The sequence below is a fragment of the Phalacrocorax carbo genome, chromosome 2 (genome assembly GCF_963921805.1).
Source record: "Phalacrocorax carbo chromosome 2, bPhaCar2.1, whole genome shotgun sequence".
In the NCBI taxonomy this organism is placed as follows: Eukaryota; Metazoa; Chordata; class Aves; order Suliformes; family Phalacrocoracidae; genus Phalacrocorax; species Phalacrocorax carbo.
This window is the reverse complement of record NC_087514.1, coordinates 58,151,893-58,179,287: the sequence shown is the minus strand read 5'-3', so window position 1 is coordinate 58,179,287 and position 27,395 is coordinate 58,151,893. Positions and strand designations below refer to the sequence as shown.

General features: G+C 40.4%; 2 protein-coding genes across 10 annotated transcripts in view; one reads left to right on the top strand and one right to left on the bottom strand.

Moving 5' to 3' along the window:
- The window catches only part of MPPE1 (metallophosphoesterase 1), a 32,168-nt gene extending 12,629 nt beyond the window's left edge, over nucleotides 1–19,539 (top strand). For 2 of the 7 annotated variants that reach the window (XM_064443038.1, XM_064443037.1), the window contains exons 2-13: nucleotides 846–936; nucleotides 1,847–2,044; nucleotides 10,834–11,215; nucleotides 12,064–12,172; nucleotides 12,496–12,599; nucleotides 13,547–13,627; nucleotides 15,349–15,457; nucleotides 16,386–16,457; nucleotides 16,569–16,691; nucleotides 17,263–17,304; nucleotides 17,491–17,631; nucleotides 19,071–19,539. In XM_064443038.1, coding sequence (XP_064299108.1) covers nucleotides 10,941–11,215; nucleotides 12,064–12,172; nucleotides 12,496–12,599; nucleotides 13,547–13,627; nucleotides 15,349–15,457; nucleotides 16,386–16,457; nucleotides 16,569–16,691; nucleotides 17,263–17,304; nucleotides 17,491–17,631; nucleotides 19,071–19,253 — 1,239 coding nt within the window. In that variant the 5' untranslated portion in view covers nucleotides 846–936; nucleotides 1,847–2,044; nucleotides 10,834–10,940 and the 3' untranslated portion in view covers nucleotides 19,254–19,539. Of the gene's footprint in view, nucleotides 1–845; nucleotides 937–1,846; nucleotides 2,045–2,945; nucleotides 3,042–9,786; nucleotides 9,855–10,833; nucleotides 11,216–12,063; nucleotides 12,173–12,495; nucleotides 12,600–13,546; nucleotides 13,628–15,348; nucleotides 15,458–16,385; nucleotides 16,458–16,568; nucleotides 16,692–17,262; nucleotides 17,305–17,490; nucleotides 17,632–19,070 lie in introns of those variants that run through there. The other 5 variants (XM_064443040.1, XM_064443041.1, XM_064443043.1 and 2 more) reach the window with 5 other exon arrangements.
- Nucleotides 19,540–21,181: 1,642 nt separating this feature from the next.
- Nucleotides 21,182–27,395, bottom strand: part of GNAL (G protein subunit alpha L) — a 199,308-nt gene continuing 193,094 nt past the window's right edge. For all 3 annotated transcript variants that reach the window (XM_064443033.1, XM_064443034.1, XM_064443035.1), the window contains exon 12: nucleotides 21,182–22,853. In XM_064443033.1, the coding sequence (XP_064299103.1) occupies nucleotides 22,707–22,853 (147 nt within the window). In that variant the 3' untranslated portion in view covers nucleotides 21,182–22,706. The remainder of the gene's footprint in view (nucleotides 22,854–27,395) is intronic.

Here is a 27,395-nt window from a genome sequence, read left to right as displayed (position 1 = left end):
GGCAGTCATGCCTTAGTATGAATGCTGGCTCTTATTCAAATTCCTAATAAAATAGGAAAAATGTTCGTCAATTATATTATGGGCCTGATACATGTAGACTGAGCTATGAAATACTGTAGGAAATTAGTGTAGCAGAACTTGATGCAATGTAATATCAAAGGGAAAGACAATATCCCAAATCTGTTTATTTTAGATTGATTTTACCCACTCGTACTCATTTTCTCATAGATTTCATTCACTCATACCCTCACACCCACGTACTTGGAAGGAGTGAGATGTGTGTGCCGAAGTGATCTGACCAGGGTTGCTCGTGTGCAACACGGAGAGCTGGGGACGCTGCCTCATGAGTCCTCATTGTGGATTCTTGATTGGTGGCAAGAAACTAGTTTTTTATGTCGTTTAGGAGTTGTCTTTTGCTATTCCCGTTGTGCTGACGGGGAGAGGAATGATGTATGTGGCATGCTGCAAACTCGTTGCCATCCTCCTGTTGCTACTGTATAGGTCTTCCATCAACGAGTTATTTGTGCTGAGAATTAATCACCGTGCGGCCATGTGGGCTGGACAAAAACAACAGGGTCCTCAGTCTGGCTGAGTGAAAGGGATTCTTTGCCATCGATACAGTCCATTCTTTCAACTCTCCCTTTGCTGTTCTTTTCTGGTGCTCTCTCTGTGTTGCCGGTCACACTTCATTCACACCCTTCTTAAATATTTCTGTTACGAGTCTCTAAAGTACAGCTGCATTGCAAGGGATCTCTACAGGGCATTTGCAATACTTCCATCATAAAGGATTCACATTTTGTTGGCTTTCATATTTTATTGCAATTTATGCGTTTTTTCTGTTTTAGACTACTTCAGATGTATAAAGATCTACAGAAACGTTATGTTAAAGAAATCAAAACAAACCAGGAGCAAAGTGAAGCAATTAAAAATCTCACTGTAAGTAGAATTTGTAGAAGATGGTATCAAATAGCCAAACGTAAGCTTTTAGTGAGACTGGAAAGTAATTCTTATATTTGTTAAATGAGACCATGTTTTTCTTTTTATACTCATTTTTGTTTCCCATGCCTTAGAGATAGTGGAAAGTAATCTCTAGTTCCCTTTACCAGTGATAGAGTTCACTTTCATGTCTGTGACTGAAAGCTGTCTCTGCTTTCCTTGCTTTTTTTCTTTACTCACCTACCTACCCCTCCTTCTACTGCATGTGCATCTTCCGATCTCTTGCACCAGCCCTGATACTTTTCTGTATGTGTCATGCGCTGATTTATTTCAGAAATCCATCAGTAAGCTAACCAAACAGAGGCAAATAGTATTCTGTCGGGTAGCAAGATCTGTTGGCTTGCTGTGCGAAGAGACTAGCAGCATAACTGGAGCAAAGGTAGGGTTGTGTGACCAGGAGTGGTTAAAGAAGCTTCAAGTGGGTCTGGCCTCTTTAGGCATTGATCAAGCATTACAGATGACCGGTCTAATTAATTTCCTCCTAGGAGTCTGGAACACATGCTTCATTTGTTTGTAAATTAATATTCATTATGCTTTGGATTATATGTATTTTTTCTTAGCAGTTGGCAATTGCTGCCATAAAAGTACACTTTATTGTGTGGAAAGGTTTAGTGTCTTTGTGCATGTACATTTATACTGTTTTGTGAGCATGCGCTCAGTAACAGGTTTTTTTTTTAAACACTTCTAATGTATGCAAAACTTCACTTGCTGTATTTTTTTTTTCTCCTTTCAGACACTTTGGATGAATGTAGTTTTAAGTCAGCAATTGAAAGCTCTGGGTTTGCATTCAGGGTTTCCAGTGATATTCTGTTGAGCTTTGTTTGTTCTATGCATTTTAAAAAATTTTTAGTTTCTTGACAGATTAAAATTCATGAGCTAGAGCATAATCTTCGAGAGCAGAGGCAAAGAATTGAGCAACTGGAATGTAAAAAGGTTTCTTGGAAAACTAGTGCTGTTTCTGGAAAAAGAAGTCGAACCCCAGAGGGAGAAGTAACATCCCGCAGGGATGTTTCTAAGAAGAAGGAATCCTGTTGCAGTAAATATTTAGGTAATGATATGGTTAATTCTGATGACGTTCCTTCCAGTACGCCCATCTGAGAGGATGCACTTCATTTCTGATCCAGAGGCACAGCCCCGGTTATTTCTTCTTCAACTAGTAGTATCTGAAATGTTTTTCATTTTAAAAAACCTGTTATGTAAAAATGGCATCTTGTAATCAATGTCCTATCTATGGATCCAGCCTTGCATTTGTTTGTTTGTGATAAAAATAAGTGCGTGTTGCTTTTCTCTTTTTCCAAAATTGGTATGTTGGTGTAGTCATGGGTGGGAGTGCATGGCTGTATTTGGTACGATTTATTATTTGTTCTAGTGAGCTGTATCTATGCAGATCTCTTAGTCATAATGTTTGCTGCTCTGTTTTCAGGCACTCAGATACAAAAGAACCTGTTTTTAGCCTTAAAATATGGGACAAACCCAGACAGTACGAGTTTGAGCATGTTTTTCCTCACATAAGTAAATCCACAAGTTAAGGTGCAATCCTGTTCCTCTTCAAAGCATAAAAAAGAGATTGAAGAGATCACAGAATGTAGGCATAATTTTCAGGAAATAATCTGTCAGCAAGGGCTAATGTGACCCTCTTGTAATTCAGAAAAAGGTAATCGGGGCATGTGATGTACGTTTTGTGGATTTTGAAGTAAAGTAATCCCACGTTCTAAGAATCTGGAAGATTGCGATTATCCAATTGACAGAACCTGTTATCTTTCATAGTACCTGGGACTGTGCTGGGCCGATTCTTAAGAATAAATCGCTTTATGAAAAAAGTAGTTTAAAAAGCTGAACCATAATTTTCTAATATCACAAAACGTAGACAGCTCTTCAGCTGTAATATGATTCATATGAGGGGGAGGTTGAATGTGATGGTTGAAGTCTCTTTTTATTTGAATATAGAGCTATTGTTGAAGGAGATTAAAAAGCTGAAGAAAGAAAATGAAAAGTTGTCTACAGAAAGGCGAGCACTAAAAAATGAATTAGCCGGATTAGACAAGGTAATTTATTTTAGGACAAGTTTAAGAATAGGTAGTTTTTGAAAAACTAACTTTTCTTCCTGAACTGAAACTTATCTTTAGGCTGAACATATGCTGTTATCAAGCAAAATGCATTAAAAAAAATCGATTTATAGCATTCTGAGGAAGAAATGGAAATGAATGACTCCTTGAAGCATTAATGTCCTACTATGCTGCTTGGCCAAGGAAGAAGAATAATGCAGTTTAATTTTTTTTTTTCCTTTAAACAACTGTGGATTTTCTTGTGGATTTTTTTTTTTTAAAGTTTGGGCAATTTGATTTCCTTCATGAGATATTTGCCTCAGGTTGTTGTGGCGTTAAAATTGTAACTGCTGGCAACAGTCTTAATTCCTTCCAATGGACATTTCCAGAGATAATAAAAACATTTCTTTGAATGATCACTTCTATTGCTTCATGATGTCAGTGAGGGGAAAGCTGTTTTCTCTTGAACTTCTATCAGAGTTATGTCTCTTACAGACCTGTAAGTTTAGGGAGGGCAGAGGGGAGGGCTTTGAAGTTTTTGTGATAGATTGATAGGTGTAGAAAGTGAATGTGTGAAAATTCGGTAATTATTGAAATTATGTGAGAAGATGAAGAAATCTGATCTAGCCGTAGAGGCCTCAGTTTAATGTACTGACCTATGATTTTATTTTCAACAACAGACTTGTTTAAACTGTTTTTTGCTTATTCTTCAAGTCTTGTGTTGGATCTTTTCTTTTGAGAACCTGTTATCTTGCAGTCCTTTCTCACAAGCTAAATAATACTATGCTAGGTTTCATTACAGGGGTAACAGTAAAACACAGTGAAAGTTCATTAGATGTGACACTTGTAGAATGTTGACTCGAGGTGAGCTCTAGATCCCCGTGTTTGGGAGTTAGGGATGACTTGTGGCTGCAACTTTCATCTTGCTGGAGAGAAATAAATCTGAGGTTATGGCTTTTTATCAGTTTATGTCGCTGTATGCTATTTAAGATGTACGTAGCTGTTCATTTAACAAAAAATTAGGCAGAAGATGTCAAATATAGACGGAGGTAAGTAGATACAGTGTTACTTTGGTAGGTAGGACTTTTCAAGTTGGTGAAATTAAGTCTTGTGTGATTGCACTCTGCTTGCTGTCCTTGTATTTCCCAGCAACTTCTGATTTCACTTATGAAGGATCAGAATTGCTCAATAGACTTGAGTAGCAGGAGGTGAACAAAACATAGTTCCATTTCAGCTATGGGCCATGTATATTTTTAATAAATTCAGCTTTATAGAAATAAACTTCATTTATCTTCTAGTTGTATCAGGTATAGCTAGAACTAGCTGGTAAGTTATGCATTCTGGGGTAGTATAATTACAAAAGGATTAATATGAGAAAGTGAAAATGCATAGGCTGACATTAAATAGGTTCAACAGGACTTGGTTGTTATGGCTTTCTTATTGGACTGTCTCTTTATGTTCTGTGTAGCCTTATATATTGCTCTTTTTCAATCCCTTCTTTGTTGTAAATTGCTTTTATCTGAGCTAGTTGAACCTGATGGATAGATAGTATTATCCATTTTAGGCTCTGTCAAGTTTAATGCATTATGAATCTTATCCATTTGAATATGAAAATCAAACTTTTTAATGTAGTCAAAAATAATAGTCCCTATTCTGAAACAGGACATTTAATAACTAAATGTAGTTGTACTTAAAGTTCTAAATGGATACTAGCGATTTACAAAGCAGTTAAGGTCTACAAATACTTTAGTTCTTTCTAGGTCTAAATATGGTGTCCATTTTTCCATCTTAAACTCTTTAGTACTGTCTTCTTCAAATGCTAACATCATCCTGCTTAGTTTATTCTCTTTATCTCCCTCCTTGCTTGTTCTTCCTCTTTTATAATCTTGCAACTTTCAGATCTTCGGAATTAATGGTATGTTATCTGCTGCTGGCTGACTTCAACGTATATAGCTCTTCTTTGTACAGATGAGTGTGACATTATTCCCTTGTCATTTTGGACTCTCATTTTATAGCTTTCTGATAAATCAACATATTTTCCTTCTCTTAATTAATCTTTCCTGTTATTAGTCTGTATTTCAGGCTCTAACATAACTTGAATTGTGCTTGCAGTATGTGTTCAGGGCAAAGTTTTAAATTACTATTTAAGGTTATAGTTGATTGCTGTCTCTCCCTATGGTTGTATTTGCATAACTCGACCATATATTAATAAAAATATAGAAAATGTCTTTGAAATTGGGAACAACTGAAATGCTGACTAGCTCTTATTGAGAATGTCTTGAAAGAAACTTTACGGTGAATATTTTTGGGTTTCCCTAGGATTTTTTTGACGAGATAGAAGATCTAAAGCATGCTGTACAGGAGTCTGTGAAACTGAACAATCAGTATGAAAAGTGCTTGAAACAAATAAGTGTAATGTACGGACTTCCTTTTACAGCACACTTGTAACTACCGATTAATTTAATGGCAAGTAGATCTTCCACATATATTTATACTTACTGCAACATTTAAACCTACTATGGCTTATGTGTACCACATTTTGCCAATATTATGGATTCAGTAATCTGATCTCAATATGAAAAGCTGCTCAGAAATGTGTTTGTATTTTGTGCCTTTGGTTTTTGTTTATATGGTTTTTAAATAAACTGTGGTCTGCATAACTTCAACTCAGTTTCAAAACCTCTCTCTTTCACGCAAAACATTCATTGCAGGAGTAGTTGTGGGTTTTTATGGGAATGTGGTAAAATCTTTGTATTTTAATTTGAAGAATTTCCCAATTCGTCCTTTTCTGTAAACTATATAAAATCAAAGTTGATCTGTAGGTTTGGCAGTCTTTATGAATTTCAGCTCTAAGGATGTGTCAGTGCAGACAGAAATTAATTCTATCGCTAAATTATTACAAAGGGGTTTTTAAAAAGAAAAATGCTAAACTCCTACTTGGAGTTTTTCTATAATCACAATAATTTAAAATTTGTGTATGAAGGAAGGATTTAGGGATTAGAATTGGAAAGAGTGTGTTCAGAAAGATGGGCCAGTGAGTTGTCTTGCAGTATCAAAACAAGAATTCATCAGAAGCTGTTATTTGATTGAAGAGTGAAGTATTTGGAGAGTTCTGGTATTTGAAGTGCTGAAAGGAGACTGGAGTGCAGCGTCACAGTTCACAAGGTAGAAATGTCTCGTTGCTTCAGAGAGAGCGAGCTTGGGAACGATAAGAGAGAACTCCCAGTTGCAAGTGGACCTTGCAGAAGGGAAACCTCATGCTATTTGAACTTGTTTGTAACTACATTTCTCAAAAGTTTGATATAAGTTACATAATAGAACTATATGTATCTAAAAGCTGGAAATCTGTTCCTTTGTGACACTGCGATAGAGTTTTCACTCAGTTCTCCCATCATGAGGTTAGAAATACTAAGCTTGCTTATAACCTAATACAGCTTTAGCTTCATAAAAATACTTGCACGCTCATTAGGGATAGGACTAGGAAGAGAATTAGGACTGTTGTATTCCATTTTGTTTGTTAGGACAGTTTTATGTGGTTGTAAATTAATAAATAAATTGGCCTCAAAGCGTCTGGGGTGTTCAGAGTTACTTATTCACTAAGTAAGAGAGAGGGTAAAGCTCCAGAACTACTTGCTTCCTGGTCTGGCTATAAACCACTGTATCAGGTTTCCTTTGTTTGGTTCTTGGCTTGCTTGTAAATGAAAGCTGGAAAATGTTCTGAACAGAGGTAGAAAAGGGAAAGAAGAGTGATGCACGTCTGTGTTGCCAGTAGCCTTGATGGATGAAAATAGGAAGAATTTATCTTGTCAATACTTAGAAATATCTGAAGAGTGGCTGTCAAGAGGATGGGGCCAGACACTTTTCAGTGGTGCTCAATGACAGGACAAGGGGCAATGGGCACAAGTTGGATCACAGGAAGTTCCACTTAAACGTGAGAAAAAAACTATTTCCTGTGAGGGTGACAGAGCAGTGGCACAGGCTGCCCAGGGAGGCTGTGGAGTCCCTTCCCTGGAGACATTCAAAACCCACCTGGACGCGTTCCTGTGCCCCCTGCTCTGGGTGTCCCTGCTCAAGCAGGGGGGTTGGACGAGATGATCTCCAGAGGTCCCTTCCAACCCCTGCCATTCTGTGATTAATGGCCTGTGTGTTGGCAGTATTTTAAGAGCAAAAATGTATCTTGTATTTGCTAGTGAGCCTGAATGCTGGAGAAGGAAAGCGTCAAACTTTTTTTTTTTGAGTGCTAGTCGCTTGAGCATTTTTTTCCCCCTAGTTTTGGGGTATAAAGTTACACTTCTAGCATGTTCAACCTTCAATGACATTATTAAATGAATCATTAATTGTCCTCGTCCACAGGGTGATTTTTAAATGTGGTGCAGAACGGTTCTTAAAACAGGTAGATGAGGAAAAGTTCAAGGTTGTTTCTCCTCTGCCTGAAGAATTTATATGTTGACTGAATACAAAATTGCCATGACTAGCAGAATTTTGCTGTTGGCCAGCTACTGAGGATCAGCGTTTTCGTTATAGAGTATGTTCCCTGTCCAAATAATTGAAAATAATTAATATGGTGAAAAGATTGATCTCACCTTTATGATGAGCTTGCAAAACTGACTTTTTAAAAGTTTTGAATCAGGCCACTCCCGTGTATTTAGAACAAGAAACAGTGAGAAATCTTTCAGTCTTTTCTCGTAACTGAGACGCTGAAGCTCTAGTAAGAAACGAGGTTCTAGTCTAATCTTAATAATCAGCCGTGCAAGCAGCAGTAGTAGCAACATATTGTACAGCGACGTGCTGAACCACAGCTCCATCTTGCAGCATGTGTGCAGTGTGACAGCATTATTTTTGACCTTGCCATCACGTGTGAGAGGATGCAGGTCTCCGGTCCTGGGGTACCCGTATGTGAGGTTGGGATTACTGCTGCATGTGCCTGGTTTCTGGTTAAACCGCTTTTGCTTTGGTGCAGCCACAGTCCTCAGCTGGGGTGTGAGTGGCCAGGGGCTGGCAGGTGGCAGAGGGAGGTAGGCAGGCAGGGATTTCTGACAGCCAGTAGTGGGAGTTGTCTTTCAGCTCATTCTGCATCACTGACTTTGTCATCCTCCCCACACCCCTTTTTTTTCCTTTCCTTTTTTTCTTTTTTACTATCATGAAAGCTGAAAATGTAGGGTGCAGATGGGAGACCTCTGGCATCTTCCAAATTTGCAGCACAACTCCCAGAATAGTAACAGCTAGCAGCAGAAATGCTGGGACAGGGAATGTGTGTAGAAATGACCAGCTCTGTGGTTTTGACTCTGTCAGTTGCTGCTTTTCACTCTTAAAAACAGAAGTTTTGCCTTGAAGATATTTTTAATTTCTACAAATTGCAGGTTTTGGCAGGGTGTTTTTGCATTTGATGGGATCATTTTACTCCTGAAGATCCCTTTTTTTTTCTTTTTTTTTTTTTTTTCCTCCCCCCTGAGCTGTAACAGTGGCTTTTTGCTGCAGCTCTGTAGCTGTTTGGACAACTTCCGAAGAAATTTGATGTGTGAAAAATAATGCAATGAAAGCTTCTAGAGAATGCATAGATATTGATAGCAAAATGACAGGTTTTATTTGTTTTAAGCTTTGTGTAGATTGTGAATAAGAAGAGTCATAGGATTTTTTGGTTTTATAGTTTGGTTTTGTTTTTTTTTTTTTTTTAACATGCCTAATGCAAGTTGAACAATTTACTGGCATTTTCTGTTCAAATTGGTACTGTTTTTGTTGGAAGAGGAGACTATCTAGGACTACCAAAGTCTACTTCCAAATTCTGGGTAGGTGCAGTTTGTGAAAGATAAGGGCATATGAATTTGTGTGCTTAGCTAAGAGTTTACCTGTCTTTTGTCCTTGTTGCTGTGTGTGTTGAACAGACATTTCTGCTTTTATCTTGCTTTGTTGTGAGATGTACAAACAAGATCCTGTTGATTTTTATTGCTAAGGTGCAGATGAGATTAATGTTAAACAATATTAAACTACACTTTATGTGTAGTTCCTCCATATTGTGAAATTGTGACGTCTGGGCAGTGGCTTTCTCCTGCTAAACCGAGTTAGATAGAACTGAATTGCATGCAATTAAGTATTAGTCATGCTAAAGTTAAATAATGCATATTAGAAATGCTACATGATGCAGACTAATGGTTCTTTGTCTTGAGTAAGTACTTTGTAGTAGTGATATGGGAAGTTCGTGTTTGACAATAAGTGGCTATTATCAAATAGAGGTTTTGGTTGGAAAAACAAGATGATGATCACATGTCAGTTCTGAATTTCCGTGAGCCAGCAATCAAATGGGCTAGGGAATAGGGCAGTAAAGCAATTTAAGTTTTGTTCTGTGTTCCACATGTAACTGAGACTAGGATTTCGGAAAAAGATCCACTGGTGTTGTGTGATTCTGTACCTTTGTCCTAGTGTTCCTAATATTTAGGGTCTAAATATTGAAAGGTACTCAGTGTCCACAGTTCTAATCAGATTTAGTCAATTCAAATGAAAATTGGCTGCTAATCACTGGCTGAGTACTGTGTTCTGTACTTGTGAACGTCCTGGATATTAGTCCTATGTTAGAATTTTTCTATTGTAGAAAGCAAAATTGCAATCCCATTCTTGGGCAGGGACAAGACTGTGGATTTCTCTAGGAGTTTGTTCACGATCGTGTGAAGTAACATCTTTATAGCTCTCCTGGAGTCCCTTTTACTGTCATCACGCTACACTATTAACCTTTAAATAATGTGTCTTTCAGGTATGCAGTGCTCTTCAGACTGAAATCCTGAGAGGTTGCGCGTGAAACCTGAGCAATTTTACTTGAAAGTAAGGCTAGTGTCCCTGTCCTCTGAGGTGGGGCACTTGTTTCCTGTGGCTACTTACACTGGAAAAGTGTTTCTGCCACAGACTGTAGAAAAAACAGCTGTGAAAGTGTGGGTATTTCCTCCTTACACCAGGAATAACAAGTTTCTGTTAAATGCCTGTAAACAAGTGAAACAAGCAATGAACCTTGTTACAGTTGTAGCTTATCAGAGTCAAGACATTTGTTTTGGATTATCCTTTAAAATGGCAGAAAATAATACTGTGGTTTTAAAAGGGGTAAGTCCCTGGTTGGGTTACAAACTATCCCAGGTGGAAGAAATCAGTAAATACCGTAAGGTTACCGACTCAGGCTCAATTTCCCGCATTTCTCTTCAGCTGTAGCACAGCTTCTGTTTCCGAGGCTTAGATGTTTCTTGCTGTCCCCTTTTTAGAAATGAAGCAGTGTTAGTTAAGTAGTCACGTATCTGTGCCGGTGTTCCTAGAAAGCTCTGGTAAACTTGTTCTGGGATTCTTGGAGATTATTATAATGAGCTGTATTAAAGGTGGTAATTGCATTGATTTGGCATAGTCATGTTATGTGACTTGTGCCAGAAAGTGCTTGCATATGGCATTGCAGTGGCCAGGATGATAGGGATTTGGGGTTTTTTGCTGCTGCTGTTCAAGCTAAGCTCTGTCTTTACCTACCTTTGACCCCTGCTCAGTGTTTTATCTGTATAGTTTTAAAAAAATCATCATGCACAGAGATCCTGGCTGGCTTTAAACTGGTTGCTTTGGTTCTGATAGGAGAGAGTGCAGTTCTGCACTCAGCGGTATGGCCATCTCTGTACCTGAAAGGAGAAGACTAACTTTGCTGCTTTTTAGGTCAATTTCATATTTCCAAATCTTTCAGGGTTACAAGAAGCTAACACTGTAGGCCTGATGTGGTAGCTTTTCACAGGGAACGCTGGCTTAATGAATACTTTATTTTGTATTTTCTCCATAGGGCTTTTGTACTGATACGAAGCCCAACGTGATCCTCTGACTAGCCCTACCGTTTTTACCTGAAGGGGGAGAACTGAGCCATTGGGAAAATCTTATGCTGGTGCTGCAATGCTGAGTTCTAGCTCAACCACTGTGAAGAATCGTCCTTTGAAGAAGAGGCTCCATTTCCTGCTGAAACTTGTGTGCTTTGTCAGCTCAGTGTTAATATTTTGTGAATTTTTAATTTATTATGTAGTAATTTTTCACTGTCAGTGGCCCGAAGTGAAAGGTGGAGCTCACATGGGTAAAAGAGAGACTCCAACTTCAGTCCTAAAGGCCATCATTTTAGCTGATACTCACCTACTTGGTGAAATCAAAGGACATTGGCTGGATAAGCTAAGAAGGTAAAAATTAAATTTTTTTTTAATAATATCTTCCTGGCTTTAGAGTTTTTAATAGTAGCTAATGGGACAGGTGTTTAAAACCAATGTTGTGGTACTTGTAAGAAGCGTGAATGCTGCCTGTGACTTGCCCGTCTGGATCTGTGCTGGACAATAAACCAGTGCTGAAAGGTTGATGAATGGGACTTACTGAGGCAATGCAGTCATGAATGTTCAGGTAGCATGTGGGTGTAGATGCCTGAGCATTTTTGGTGGGTCAGATATCTTTTCCAGGATGTAACTATTTTATAGAATGTCTTAAAAATGAACCAGGTAACTTGGATGTCCCAATAGTTAATATCTTTAGTTGCAGAGATAAGGAAGCTGGTAGAAGTTTGTCTCTGTAGTAGAAGAATTGGAGGCAAAATCACATTTGAAAACAAAGATATCCTATGCCTACAAAACCATGTTTCTGTTAGACCAAAAGAAGTAAAAGCAGAATGCTGAAAGAAAGTACTAATTCTACCATGATATAATCATTATAAACTTTTGCTGCAGAAACAATAGCATAGTAAAACACGATAATTCACTGGTCTAATTAATTGCTGTTTAATGGAATTGTAATGAAAAATAAACAAGCTGGTATTTCTTCTTGCATACGTTGGCCCTGATTGTATTGTGGTGGAATTACCCACCAGGTAAGATGCACCTACTGTACTCAAACCTGATTTCTGAGTATTTAATTTGAATTTCATATTAGCGCTTTCAGTGTGCGGGAGCATCTTCCCGTTCCTGCCAGGCTGTGTTTCTGTGTTCAGAGTTGCAGATCCACAAGTTAGGCAGTGACGACTGGGTATCTATTTTCCTTTCAGGGAATGGCAAATGGAGAGATCTTTCCAAACTGCCTTATGGTTACTGAAGCCAGATATTGTTTTTATTCTGGGAGATATCTTTGATGAAGGAAAATGGAGCTCACCTCAGGTATGACATCAACAGCTCTCTTATTTCAAAAAATGAGGACTTTTTGAAGGAAATGGATGGCAGAAGAAAGCAGACTAGGTATGCAGAGCTTTGTTTAATGTTAATATAGGTGCCTGCTGGTAGAATTTCTACTGTTTTAGATATGAGTTGAAATGTTGTGATTCTCCTTCATTTTTTCATAGTATCTTGGCACTTTTGCCCCTTGTATAAAAATTACAAAATGTAAATATTGCACTGAGTGTGTGTGTCTGTATTATATACTAGTGGTCCCCTTTGATACTGTTGAACTGTGTTAATTTCTCTGCTTATTTTTTTTCATGCAGGCGTGGGCAGATGATGTCAGGAGATTTCAGAAGATGTTTAAGTGTCCAGTTTCTACTGAGCTAGTTGTTATCGTTGGGAATCATGACATTGGATTTCATTATGAGTAAGTCTTCTCAGTGAAAGGTGTACGCGAGAGCCAAGAATGAAACATTGGCATGCGTACAGTAACTGGTTTTGCGTCTGAGTGACCTCTTGTGTGTTTATACAGAAAGTTTTTGACATAACCAAATCAGAAAGGATTGTAATTTAGAGCAAGACCTTACAAGGTATCCATCTGTGCACAGTATACCCTAAGAATACATTTTAGAGCATTTTCAGACTATTTTTGTTCTTCTCTGAGCATATGTGAAGTTGTTCAGAGCTGGCCTTTTTCTGCTTTGGCAGAGAAGTCTTGAAGTGGCTTTTCTTGTGCTGGGCCTCGTCTGAGCATATTCACTTTTGCATTATCTTAGCATGCAAGAGTGTCAGTGCCCTCGCTCTGCCTTACTTCTGTAGGATGCTGTGCTGATGCTGATGTGACTGGGACAGAGTACACTATGGGTGTCAGAGCATCCTTGTGTGTTTGCTGAAAGGATATGTGATCTAGATAGCGGAGCAGCAAGCTGCATGAATGGTCTACAAACTGTAAAGCAACTGCGGGAGACCTCATTGCAGCCTTTCAGTACTTATGAGGGACTATAGGAAGGATGGGGCAAACTCTTTAGCAAGGCCTGTTGTGACAGGACAAAGGGTAATGGTTTTAAACTAAAGGAGGGTAGATTTAGACTGGCTATAAGGAAGAAATTTGTTACAATGGGGGTGGTGAAACACTGGCACAGGTTGCCCAGAGCGGTGGTAGATGCCCCATCCCTGGAAACATTCAAGGTCAGGCTGGACGGGGCTCTGAGCAACCTGATCAAGTTGAAGATGTCCCTGCTCACTGAGGGGGGGGCGTTGGACTAGATGGCCTCTGAAGGTCCCTTCCAACCCAAACCATTCTATGATTCTATGTGTCAGATGATACACAATGTGAATTTCTTCCCTCAGTTGTATTTTTGCTTTGTGGCACAGAATGACTACTTACAAGGTAAATCGATTTGAAAAAGTTTTCAACTTTACTTCGGGAAAGCTAATAACACGGAAAGGAATAAAGTGAGTATATTTTTTTTTTTTTCAATGGTTAGTCATTACTGAGCTAGCAGACTCGAGTGATGAAAACTGAGAACTGGAGCAGAATTTCTAATGAAATAGTATGGGAATGCTTAACTCGGAGCCTGTTTTTCTTAAAAATTTGTATCTAGCTTGTGATTTGTTAAATATCGAACACTTTGTACTAACCGGTAGTTTTATATGGAGCAGAAGGTGTACTTTGAGCTAGGTGAATTGCAACAATTTCCTTTTAAATGGAAAAGTACTGTGAAGTCAGAATCAAATTCTCTGGCTTGCCTTTTTACTTCCTTGCAGCTGGTAATGACCCATGGCTGTAAACATAACAGAAGAATAGGATTCAGTGAAGAAACACAAACAAACCCCCTCTGTGCTTATGAGAGTTTCATTAATTTTAATAACGTCTTTAGTCTGCAGAATTTAACTCTTGTTTGAGGAATATGGGAACATAGCAGTTGCTTGTTCACAGTTTTTCCACGGGGTGGGGTAATAATGCACAAGCTGGTTTTGGCTTAGAGCAGACCTTGTGACAGAGCTGCTCCTCACAGTTGCGTGTCTGTGGCTGCAGTTGTCTCTGTGTGCCCGTTTGTTACTTCTAGATACCGTGCAGGAACCCGATGAGGGAAAGCAATAGTGGGTTTGTGGAAAGGCATTTGTCTTTAAACATCAGATACGTGAAGGGAAGACCCATTGCCACCGCATTTGGCACGTATGCCATGTGGTTATAATCACTCCTGCAAATGTAAAGTTCAAAACCTACAGGTTTACACCAGTGCCCTTAAGCCAACATTAAAAATATTCTGAACAGGTCTAGAAATGGTGTGTCTTTTTTAGGAAGATCTATCAGCTTCATGAATACTTGGTATAATGCTGTTGTTTGTGCAGATGTCGGGTCTTCTAGATATGTATTTCAGCAATTTGAAAAAATGGTTTTAAGGAGTATCTCTGTCCTCTGTGATAAAAGAGCACAGCAGAATTCTTGGATGCAGTAGTAGATTGTATGTCTAGTATCACATTCACCAACTGAAACATTCCCAGATAAACTATTTTATAACAAATTTATGGTATAAAAGCAATTTAATTTGATAAAAGGGAATTAAAATTTTTTGGGGTGTTTTTTTTTTTGCTTTTGACCACTATCTCCTAAGTGGAGGCGTTCAGCTCATTTATGTCTATAAAACATACTGAATTGAACTGGGAATATCTCTTGAGTCCTGAATGAGTGACTAAACAGGTATGAATCTTGTGCCAGAAGTTCAAAGTTGATTTGAAATCTAGAGGGAAATCTTTTTCTATTCAATTGTTTTCAAGAAGTTGAATGACTAAAATTATGTCTCTGAGGTCTAAAATGCGAGTTCTCTTTTCCCTCAGAATTCCGCTAGAATACCGCTTACGTATCTGGTATATTATAAAAGAAAAATCTTTAAATGTATGCATGAAGCAGAGCATACAGTGTATTGTGCAACCTAATTAACAGCTAATTATAAAGCAGCCTGCCAGGTAAAGAAACAGCTACAGTATGGATACTCAAGAGAGGATTTATAGCACGTGATTTCGGAAGCTGTTACGTTTTGCTGAGCTGTGTCCAACTTTGGAACGCCTGCATTTTATAAACTAAAGTTTATCCCACACGTGTGCATGAATAGCAAATGCTTTCCTGTCCTCCCCACTTCCCTTCTCTTTGCCCGCTCCCTGCTCTTTTCCAGCTTTGTCATAGTGAACAGCGTAGCCATGGAGGGCGATGGCTGTGCTGTCTGCCGTGCCTCAGAGGCAAAGCTCGTGGCGCTTTCTCACAAACTGAATTGCTCCCAGCAGGTAAGAGTTTATTAATGATCTGATTATAGCCAGCAACTCGGCTGCTGCAATGGGGATACTGCTGCTGCAGCAATAGTCAGTATATAAGAGTCTCCTGGAAAAAATCTGCTTCCAATTCATATTGCATCTTGTTAGCAATCTTTCTTCTCATTTGCCTCTTATCATTTTTACTTAACTGTGTTGCTTTGTGTTAATGGTGTTGACTTCCTTGTCAGTGCTGCCAACAAACAGAGGGTGTCATTTCCTCTGTTCCAAGGCAGGAGGAGTTCTGTAACCCTCCCTTTGACTTAAGAGACATAATAATCCCTGCCTTTATATTTATATGCATTTATATTTATGTGTATTGTTGTTTCATATCCTTCGAGCTAGCCTGTTCTTTTAGTTTCTGATTCTTCTGGAGTCCTGTCTTGATAGCCTAGTAACATTTTAATTGTATTTTTTTCCATCAAATCCAGTTGCTTCTTGTATTTCATTCCTCTTCCCTTTTTCATAGGCCGATTGGATGCACGGTAGGCAGCATGACTGACTGGGCTGGCAGTCAGTCAGGAAACCAGCTCCCAGTGCCAAAATCACTAGACTCCTAACTGCCAGCTCTCTTGGGCTGCCCTATATCTCTTTTCCCTTGTTTGCCTGGTCGGATTCTGCTGTTGCCTTCTGCATTCAGAAAGACTGCAACCACATTTCCAGCATATACAGAAAGGGGAATTAAAGCTTTTCCCCTTCCATCCACAGTAGAGGCTCTTAAAAGTTTGTTACAGAGTGGACGGTATTGAACCACTGCACTCTGAGCTGATACTGCTTTTTGCAAAAAAAGAAATGACAAACCCCGCCCCCAACCCCTCAAAACCTAGCTATTGTTTAATTCCTTTCCCTGCCCCTATGGTACACATAGGTGAAGACAATATATATGGATTGATTTTATTCACAGAAACCAAATCATTCGAACAAAAGGTGCAGTGATGTGGAAAAGCTTCCGCCTTCAGAACCCATCCTTCTACAGGTGTGTTAGAGGTGGGGTGAGGCAACTTGTTGATGTGTTTCTAGTGTGTTTATTACTGTTCCAGAGCGGCTGGATCGTTAACAACTGATCCTTGCCTTGAATGTCTGCCAGCATTACCCCCTCTATCGGAAAAGTGATGCTGAATGCAGTGGAGAAGATTCTGCTCCTCCAGAGGAGAAGAACATCCCATTTAAAGAAAAGTACGATGTACTGTCTCAGGAAGCATCGCAGAAGGTTTGATATATTAGGAACCTGAGTATCGGTGGGTGGGTGGGAGGGGGACGCGAGTGTAGAATCATACAGGTTAAGAAAATTTGGAAAGGTTGTTAACTGAGACAGACCACACGCAGCTGCTCGTGCTTTAATGAGGCCTTTGAGAGGCTGCTTGTTAGAGCCGCTCCCCTGAGATCCTGGCGATCATGGCTTGATTCTGCTGGCCTTCCCAGGTACAGGCCCTAAGTCCCAGCGCTCTTAAGTCTGCTGCAGTGCTGTTACCTCCAGTTCAGCATTTTGCACTTTATGTACCGTGTAGATTATGGACAAGCCTGGTTGAAAGCCGCTGTTTTCCAACAGTTTGAAAGCACTGCTTTTGCCTTATTAGTAACTACAAAAAATGTAAAGTCGAAGTACTCCCTACAAATCCAATGGTCAGTGTTTGTTTCCCTCTGCATAAATGTCTCCATGTAGGATTGTCTGTACAAGGTTCTCCCTGAGACAAGAAAAAAGCATTGCTTTACTAAAACCAAGGTTTTTCTGTTTGTGACGTCAACAGCATGCTATTGCCTTTGTTTTTTCTGATCTGTAGGGCCAAAAAGTACGTCCAGTATTCGGGATGAAGGCCAAATGGGTATGACTAATATTACAGTATCAACACACGTCTTACTGGAAAACAGAAGTTTACACAAAACACTTTGTAAGAATATTAGAATTGCCATCGTTTCGTTCCGCTAGAAGAAGAAGAAAAGAAGGGTTGTAGGCTCAATTTCTTTTTAGCTACGACTCAGTTTTTGTGCTTTCCCATTTTCTGTTCTAGCTGATATGGTGGTTTCATCCCCGGTTGATTCTCAGTGGGCATACGCATAGTGCTTGTGAAGTGCTGCACGCGGGGAAAATTCCAGAAATCAGCGTCCCGTCGTTCAGTTGGAGGAATAGAAACAACCCTAGTTTCATCATGGCAAGTTTTAATTTTTTTTATTTTTGTCAGATAACTTTCATAAATAAATCAACATGGCAGTCAGCTATATTTTAAAACTGATTCTACCTGTAAAAACAAAAAATAAAAAAATTGCCTACCCACCCGACCCACTCAGTACACTGCATCCACTTTATAAAGTACATCCGTGGGAGCCAAATGTTCCGTGTGGTACAAAGCAATGCTGTTAAAGATCTAATTAGTATCTGGGTACAAGCATCTAACATTTCTTTTCTTATAAAGAGGGTGCATTGTAAACTATTGACTTGTAAAAATCATCAGTATTGTGCACTGAACAGTAGAAAGACTAGTTTGGCTTGGTTGATTTACCAGCTCTGCAAACAAGACCGTATCCACCCCAAACTCTTGCGTGGTGACCGTGGTTTTTGAACTTGTGCATTAACCACTTCACACAGTGAGTGAAAAGGTTTGTCACATGCCAATAGCCTGCCTCCTCCTTTCCAATTCACATTTCATACAGTGTGTTGGCTATGCTCTCGCAGGCAGTTCCAGTGCTCAGTATATCCTTAGAGGTAAATCAATTAGTTTCCCAGTTTGAAAATAAAACAGAACTCCTAGAAACTTGGAGTAAGAGGCAAAACCTACCATTTGTTTACAGAGTAGTCTGTGACTTGGGGGGGAGATCTTGCATGTATTTTTAACTGCTCTTGAGTTGAGGCTGCTCAATACACAGATAACCCCAAACGTCTAACTTCATTTTATGCAACGGTTAATATATCTTGTTGAAAGTAGTTCTGTTTATTCCATAGTCCTGAGAGTAGCTGCCTTCAAACTACACATGCTCTCTGCACACGCCAGACAGTGCATCTTCACTGCAAAACAAGAGGTTGGCTAATTAAAGTTGCATCATCTTCACTACTGTTTTAACTCGGCCTCGGTCCATTGTAAACTTTAATTTGAACTGCAAAGTCAAGCCAAAACCCAATGAAGTTCTTTCTTTGTTGTCAAAGTTCATGCTCGTAATTTGGATTAGCCAACGTGGTTTTTGCAGCATGTACTGGGTAGGAGGAGTACTCGGGAGGGGGGGAGGAAGGGGCACATTCACAAAACCTAACTTTAGCCGGGGAAGGCTCCTTCCAGGTGGATTTACAGCAGCTAAAGTTAGGCTTCTCTTGAAGGCAGATCAGATGAGGAGCCCAGCTCTCTATTTACGCTAGGTGGAATACAGGGAAGGTTGGCCTCTGGGCTAATGCTGGCCTGGTGAATGTTCCAGTTAGTGCCCAGCACCGCAAGGTACGGACTCTTCAGCCCCATGGAGAAGGCACTGGTACTAGGAAACTGGCCCCAGCCCTGGCCACCCAACACAGAATTTAGAGATCAGAGATCTGACAGCCGTGGTTGTTACTCCTGATTCAGAACCCACTGTGACAGCAAAGTGACAATCTTCATTTCTTTTCCAGGGCAGCATAACACCAACTGACTTCTCCCTCCAAAAATGCTTCCTTCCGTATGAGAGCAGAGTCTTTACTATCTACTGTGCAGCAGGTGCTCTGCTTGTAATCCTGATACTAGCTCATTTTCAGCTTCTCACGCCACCATTTTATTTTGCTCAGCGTTTAATCAGTAAGCATAAAGCAGTATGAAGAGCCAGACATCTGCATTCAGTCACTGAAATACCAAAGCTGAGAACAGTCAAACATCAGACTATATTCATGCCAGCAAATGACCTAATTTGATTGCTAGTCTGAAGGCAGGTTGCATTTACACATACCATAGAAGTCCTATACAGCTGATATGACTACTACAGGATAAATAATTAACTGAAATGAACATTTCATGCTGTACAAAAATACTGTATTCTACAATCAAATGAGTCCTTTTCCTGCTATAATTTTTGTATCAAATATGTATATTAAAAGTGTAACTGTACATTATGTAAATCCTATAGCCTCATCACTTATCTGCACTAGTGTCTTACCCTGGTGGAGGCTCAGTCCTGCAAACTGGAAACGTTTCTCTGTTTTATTGCTGCATGGCCCTTCTAACGTCATACTTCTGTGAGGGTCAGGCAGAAACTAGATACATCAGCACTGAGAGATGCGGGTTTCCGTAACCTTTTTAGGCTGTCATAGGTAAGGGACTGTGGTTTGGGACAAGAGATCTTCCAGTTCCCGACACATTGAGTTGTTAGCTGACTACAATTTGCAGTTATCGTCTACCAGACAACAACAGGAAGAAGCTCGTGGATCCAGTTTGCTGATACGCACTTGAAACCTGCTTAAAAAAAAATTAGGGTGACACCTCAGGCTGCTGTTTTTTAAAAAGATGTGCTATGATGAGCTTAAAAAAAGAGGGCCCTATTGCATCCCAGAGATCTGTGTGGTGACGGGCCCGCCAGTTGCCGATCTTCTGCAAGAAGGAAGGTCAAATACAGCTGCAGTAACATTATCCTACGCCTCGGCCCTCAGTCTACGGACAGACAGGGATAGGAATGCACGTTATTTTAGATTCCTGCAGGGCTGCCAAGTTCTGTTAACTTCTTGTAGAGTCACGTTTTGACCCGCACTAGCTCTTCCGCGGGGAGGCGGAGGCCACCAGCTGCGGCGCAGGGCAGAGCTGGGCCAGGGGCCCCCGCCTGGAGGCAGTGCGGGGAACATAAAATCTGAGCTGGGCGTCTTCGCGTGCTGTGTATGAGGAAAGAGGCAGCAAACCTACCGCTCCTCCCCACCCGCCCCAGAAAAACCAGCGGGACTATTTCACACTAGGACCAGTTTTCCTGCTGACGTTCCTGCGGAGGCTGGGAGCTTTAGCCTGCACTTGTGGGCCGGGGGGTTGTTTTTAAAGAAAAAGACTATATTTTGTTAGTCGCTCTCTTACGGTCTTTGGCATGGGAAATGAATCTGTGCGTTTGGGAATTTTGTTAGTTTAGTCCACCCAGCCTTTCACTTTCTGGGACATGTCTGATGACTACATTGAACATACAGCTATCAAAGTATACACACTTCTGGGAAGGGGAAATGGTCATATTAGAGTATCTAAAATGGGACTGTGCCATCAAGGAGAAACGAGTTCTCAATTTGCCTGTAGTCTGAATTTAAAAAGATGGCTGACTGGGCTTTGGAACCAATAATGGTGCTCATAGTAAAAAGTTAATCAAACCTGCTGATTTATATGCCAATGTGGGAAACGCGTTAGCTCTTTCTCTCGCTCTCTCCCCCCTTAAATTTACAATGAGGTGGGGGGAATGGTCCAAAGTCTGATAAAACACTCTATGAAGTAATGTAGTCTAACACTTCGCTAGGTTTCTGTTATTGCAACTGTAATTTTAGACATTTGTACAGGTTATCTTGGACACAGGAAAAGTATATAGTCACAGACATAAAACACCTATGTATAAAATATAAAGCAGTGTTATAGTTACTAAAAAGGACATGCCTTATTGCTACAGCAATTCTTGCTTTTTATATATTGTACTGTACCACAACTTGTTTTGAGAATGTCGTTTGCATAAATTATTCAAGTTTGAGAAATATTCACACGTTTTGATTCTACAATATTTAAAATAAAACCATTTTCTAATGTGTCTCTTTATTAAAAGAGAAATAAAAATGTCATCTTGTAATTCTCTTAGGCCAGACACAAGGGTTTATACACCTTTTTTTGTTTTTTTTAAGTTCTTTCTCGCTATTTACTTGCACAATGAAAGCCGCTGTTGGTACAAAGATTGAAGAGCTCTATATAATGGTGCTTTACGCATTCACAATCGGTCTGTGCAATTGTGAAGTTCTATGAATGACCAAAGAATTACCAAACATATTTTCTAAATATAAAGGAGGGAAAAAAAAAAAAATAATCCTTGGTTCCCATTAAAACAACACCAGGTTGCAATTTGGACACTTGAATGAATTCCAATGTTTTAAAGCTGAGACTTCAAAAGAGAAAGGCATGTTTGCTGCAACATCCGGTGACTGTAATACCTTACTTGGAAAGGTAAGTGGTTAATTTGCATAATTTATAATTTTTATACTAAAGAGCATTTTTATATAAACCAGAAAAAAACCCCTAAACTCTACAGATAAAGGTCTTACCTCCAGTCACTGCTGCAGGTAAGGTTGACATCAAGCTGTACAGCGCAATCAAAAACATACTTACATCTTAGCTCATTTTACAGGTACAGCCATAATCAAGGCACAAAGATCTTCTACAAGTATTTTTCTTCAATAAAGTTGTACAAAATAATATTACATTTTACAGTCTGTACAATATAATAAACCAGCAGTAAAACAAAAAAATATATATAGGGAGAGGACTGTTGTCCAAGAATGATCTGAACTAAAAGGATCATTTGTGGACAGCACAAATAACGTAAGTGAGGGTGGTAAATTTTCTGCCTCGATGCAACAGGCTGAAAAGTAGCTGTAATTCAAATGCCTGAGGTGTGCAGAGACGCTTAGCTCCAGAACCCCAGAAAAATTGCTTTGTCTTCACTATTCCTCTCATTATCTACTCTACTTCCCGTGCCAGTAACGGCTTAAAAGAGGAGGTCACTTTATCAGTTGACCTGCAACTCAGAAATGCTAAAAACTGTGACAGAGTAATAAATATTGTGGTGCTGCTACATTGTGTGTCTACTTCCTCAACAGTATTTAATAACCTGATACAAAGTGCATTAATCTTTTTTTCACCCATCAAGTACTCTTCAATGTCGTGTTAAAAAGGAAACCCACACAGAGGGATAGGTACGCCTTTAGTGTCATCCGGCCGACAGTTTGAACTGACGTTAACCTGCTGGAAAAAATTTAGCAGGTCACGTTCAGTTAAAAAAACACAACCTAAGGGAACAGAGGTAGCCAAAGGGCTTAGTGGAATGACGAAGAAGTGGCATGTCAAAATAAAGCACAAAAATAGTCCCAAAAAGCATGAAGGAAAACCAACCCAAACTCGCTTCAAATCAGCTTTAAGGTTAAATAATTAAAGTAAACAAAGTGAAGAGACTGACATTTCTATAGTATATTCTTCCACCCTGTGTGGGGTAGCATCAAGAGAAAGAGTAAGGAGCAAAGAATTTAAAACCACAGGTTCCACGGTGATCCCCCTCACAAGAGTTCGTACTGGCGGAGATGCATCCTTTGAATGATGTCTCGACAGTCGTTGAACACTCTGCGGATATTTTCTGTGTCCACTGCACACGTAAAGTGTGGGTAGCAGTAATGCCTGCCGTCTCCGCTCGCCGTACTTATCCTCTGTGGAAAGAGCGAGGAAAAGAAGGGTCAGGTGCCGTGCCACGGGAAGGGGCGCATCTCAGCGGTCTACAGACTTACGGGGTACCGAGAAACCTGGGAAAGTCTGTGTATAGAATAAGTAAATAAAAGAAGGAAGGTGGTCTAGTCCGACAAGAATTGCAAATTTGAAACAAAGGTCAAAACCCAGTCACGGATAATATTATGGGGCCGGTATATTACTACGGTGTAAGAGCCACTGACACGACTGTCATTTGCACAAGCTGCTATCATTTGCACATCGCTGTGCAGCTCACCTGTGCTGCTGGCAGCACGGCCCTCTGCCACGCAGCTGTCCCGGGACTACTTTTTTTCTCCCCCCTATTCTTTTTTGGTGCCATCATGTGGCAGATTTTTGACCTCGTTTTAAATCAGCAACACAAACCTGAAACCTTCCCAGTTGCGAAGGTAGCAGCGGCAGAAAAGAGCACCCTACTGCTTCTGCTCCTTCAAGTCCTGCAGGCCCCTGAAGTGACCTTTACCTAGCGCACCTGCCAGGCCGGCTGAAGACTTGGTAGCGTTACTGAGACCAGAACATGGTGGAATTATCACTAGAGCAGATGGGTTCCCATAGAATAATAAACCGAGCACAAATCCAGTAAATGTCAGGCCACGCAGAATTAAATTTTCACAAAGCTACTGCACAACTTTTCAGGTTGCTAAGTTAAGGTCCAGCATCACTTCACCTGTGGTTATCTTGTTAAAATTCCCCAGAATCTTAAAAAATATATATAAAAAAAAATTTTGTTCTGTATAAAATTAGGACTGATAAATATAAATTCTATATCATTATCTTGAATAATACATATGGAACTTCATGAAAGCAGAAAGTGAATTCTCTGGAAAATAATTTTTATAAATCTTTTCCAAATTTAATTACAAATTATAATGGCTAAACAGCAAAAGACACTGTTCTCTCTCTGGCTATATAGTGCTAATACAGTGATTTATTTTACAAGTGGGATTGACCTTTTAAATACCTACAGCTATGCCAAACTGTAGACATTTACAAACCCTGATTTACATAATTAGATCAATAAGAAACTGCAGATTTTTGCAGGTAACATTAGATATTCAACACTAATTAAATATAGGGCTTCCAAATGTACACTAAAAATTATTGTCTTCTTAGTGAGCTACGCTTAATACCTAGGTCAAGGATTTCCCTCATGAAAAATATTAATTTAATAACCTAGTCAATTGATGAGTAAGTTGTTCAGACCGTATTTAAAGCATGAAGTACACTAAACAATAACGAAACGAGAGAAAAAAAGTTCTACAAATTACTGCAATGGTGGCAAGATGCTGAAACTCAAAATGTAGCTTGTGCTTGGCTGGCTGCACGACACAGGCCTCCCAGTCTCCCAAAAAGGTCTGGTGTGCGTGTTGTCTTGTGAAGTTTTGGGGAAACCAGTCCCTTAGCACCCTAAGGGCTGAAAAGACAGTGGCGTGCATGGGCATTCATGATGATACTGATTTTATGACAGTAAAGAGTGCAATAGAGATTCTATTTTTGATACAGTAGCTCCTTTTTTTTTTCCCTGCAGACCTGTTCTGTATGGCAGTGGAATAATGCTGCCACTCACTCAGATGCAGCAAGGAGAGAGCAGTTACTAAACATTTTTTATCTTGGAGAAAAAAAAAAATTTGCCCCCCAAATGACAGTCCAGCTCACCTTCCAGCTACTGCTGCACTTTTTCAAACCTAACTGGCAAGCCTCAGAGGAATTTGGCCCTGGCCTGTTGCAGGGATCTATGGCTCTTTTGCTCTGCATGGTTTGAGACCTACATCTATAGGTGCAGCTTCCAGCTGCTATTGCTGTGCTTGCCCTCATCCCTTCCAGCACGCTTCTTTCGAGCAGCAGTTTCAGTGCGCTGTCAGCAAGCGCATTAACATCTCCGCATGGTCTGCACGCAGCAGCTACGTACTGTAAGGCTGCGAGAGGGGGAGCAGACTCCCACTCTGACATGCTCTTTCTAGGACTAGATGTTACACGTTGTCAGTGAGGGACAACGTACAAACGCTTTCAGTGCCACCCAGACGTGGGTAGGAGAGAGCACACCAGCCTACTGATCCAGCGTTCAATCTTTTTCTTGTGTTTCAGTGAAGTCAGTGTTCTTTGTGTTTGTCATGCACTGATTCCACTAACGTCTATGGTAATAAGCTGCCTAGAATGTTCTGGCAATACCTGGTTACATATAAAGCATGTCAAAGGGTTTTCAAAATGTTAAGGGTTTTTTGTCCCCTAACAGCTCTGTAGAGCTCTCATTTTAGGACAAATGCAGTATTTTCACCCCTGCTCAAAACTCGTTCTGAATAGCAGCATGCTACTTAGCACTGGTTCAGAGGGGACAAAAATAACCCCTGGGAGAGCAATGAAAGTACATTTACCTTCCTATAACACAAGCAGAAATATTTAATACTAGCATACTTATACTGTGGGGGTCAGGATGACAGTTTTCAGTGAGGAGCCAAATGCCCTCTTTGTGTGCTTGAGCAGCAGCTCCTACACTGCCAAGGTTCAGATTTTTAAAACCCAGCACCAAGCAGAGGGGCTGTGCCACTGCTTTAACGGGGGTTACCTATACACAGGGGATATATTAAAACAAAACATCAGCAGCTGGAGAACACTGTCTACAAAACACCAAAATGGGGCTGGGGAGCAGCCTAAACAAGCTCGTGAGCACGCTGCCTCCGTGAAGAGCTTGGGAGGAGAAAGGACATGCTTTTGCTGAAGAAATAAGAGTTTCCTACAAGACACGTTTCCAGGAATGGGACATGCCCTCCCCAGCCCAGCCTTGCAGCGCAGGCACCGGCCGGGCATGCGTCCTGCCAGCCCTTGCCCTCTGCTCCCCTCATTAAGAACCAGGGGTGCCGGACAGCCGGGCCTGCTGCCCAAACCCCCAGAGGCTGCAGGACCCCGCACCAATCCGGAGATCAGGAGATGATGTATTTTGCCTTCCTAATACTCATATACTACTGTGTAGCAGTAGTTGTTGGAAATGTGCTTATATTTAACCCTCTAAAATTCTTCGAATGACATGCTTTAAATTTGCCAGTACTGGTGCCCACAGCCAGGTGCAGTTTTAAGGGGTACAGCACCATGCTGGTGATTTTCACACATATCCGCACCTTATGCAGACCTGCTTCTGTGATAAAAATTGCAGTAAAGCTTACAAATGATAAGAACAGATTTCTCTGAATTGTGTCTGAAAATTTAACAGAGCGGGACAACGAAAAGGTCATAAATGAAGAGACTTGAAACGTATAAAGCAAAGCCAGGAAGGCCGTAGGTAGAAAGTATACACCTTTTCTTCCTTGCACCTGGCTAAGGACATCAGACCCCTCTCCAGTCTGCACGCTGAGCTTATTTCCCCTGTCCCCCCTCTCCAAAACCTCAGCCTTTTGTGCCTGAACCCATGAAAGTGGAAGTTGTTGTTTCTACTCAGCCTCTGACCTTGTCGCCCCTGCTGGGCCCGTTCGTGGCCTCCATTACCCAGGGCACATACAGGCTGTTCAGAGCACTTGCAGGGGGCAGAAACACCTCCCTTGCAAGCTGTTCATTTCAAAGAGCCCAAGAATTTAAAGCAACGGTTCAAACAACTACATCCCTCTGTTTCTTTACGCTGAGAAACCAAGCACAAACCCAGGAGACACATGCCTCCTCCCCTCCCTGCCTGCTTCGTTGGTGGCCTCTTTCTGTAACACCAGTGAGCCATGGCAGGTAAGGACCTCACCCTTGATGTGGCTTTTTTAAATCATGAAAATAGATAATGGGGAGTTTAATCCTAGTTTCCCCATAATTTGGTTCTCTTGAACCCTCCTTCCAAACTGGATACCATCACCTGCTTCACAGCATTTCAGCATTACCACAAGAGAGAGATTTTGCTTAAAGTGGTTTTTTTTCCAGTAACCGTTACGTTAACAGAGCGCAATCTGACATTTCTCCTCAGAATCCGGAAGGTTAAAACGGTGAATAGAAATCCCCAAAGTGTGAACACAGTTAATTGCTGTTTTCTTGTTGCATCAACAGCTGTAAATCCTAAAAATACTTGTAAATGGTTGACGACTTTAAAATTCTTGATTCTAATGATTAAATTTGTTCTCTCAAACACCCTCATATGGTTTCTACCAGTAGGGCAAGATGGATGAGCTTCGGTTCCAGCCTCCATTCCTGCTTTGCACTGTGAGAACAACTTGATATGAGTGAAGCTGTAGGTGACATTGTATTAAGCCCTCTGTTTCTGATAGCAGTGCTGGGCTGTGATGATGTGCCTGATAACTGACTGTATCTTTGAAACGTAGACAAGACCTCTTCAGCTCTGGCTTTGGAGAAAACCTTAATTGCAAGAATAACTGTGACCAGACAAGGAAATCTCTTATGATTCCTCAGCAGGGCCCTGACACCAGCCCTAGGGTGAGGCAAACCTCCTGACTGGCACAACAGAAATCTTATTTAAGGATAAAATCTGCTTTTTTGTTCATTCCTTCTTGCCAGCTGACCCC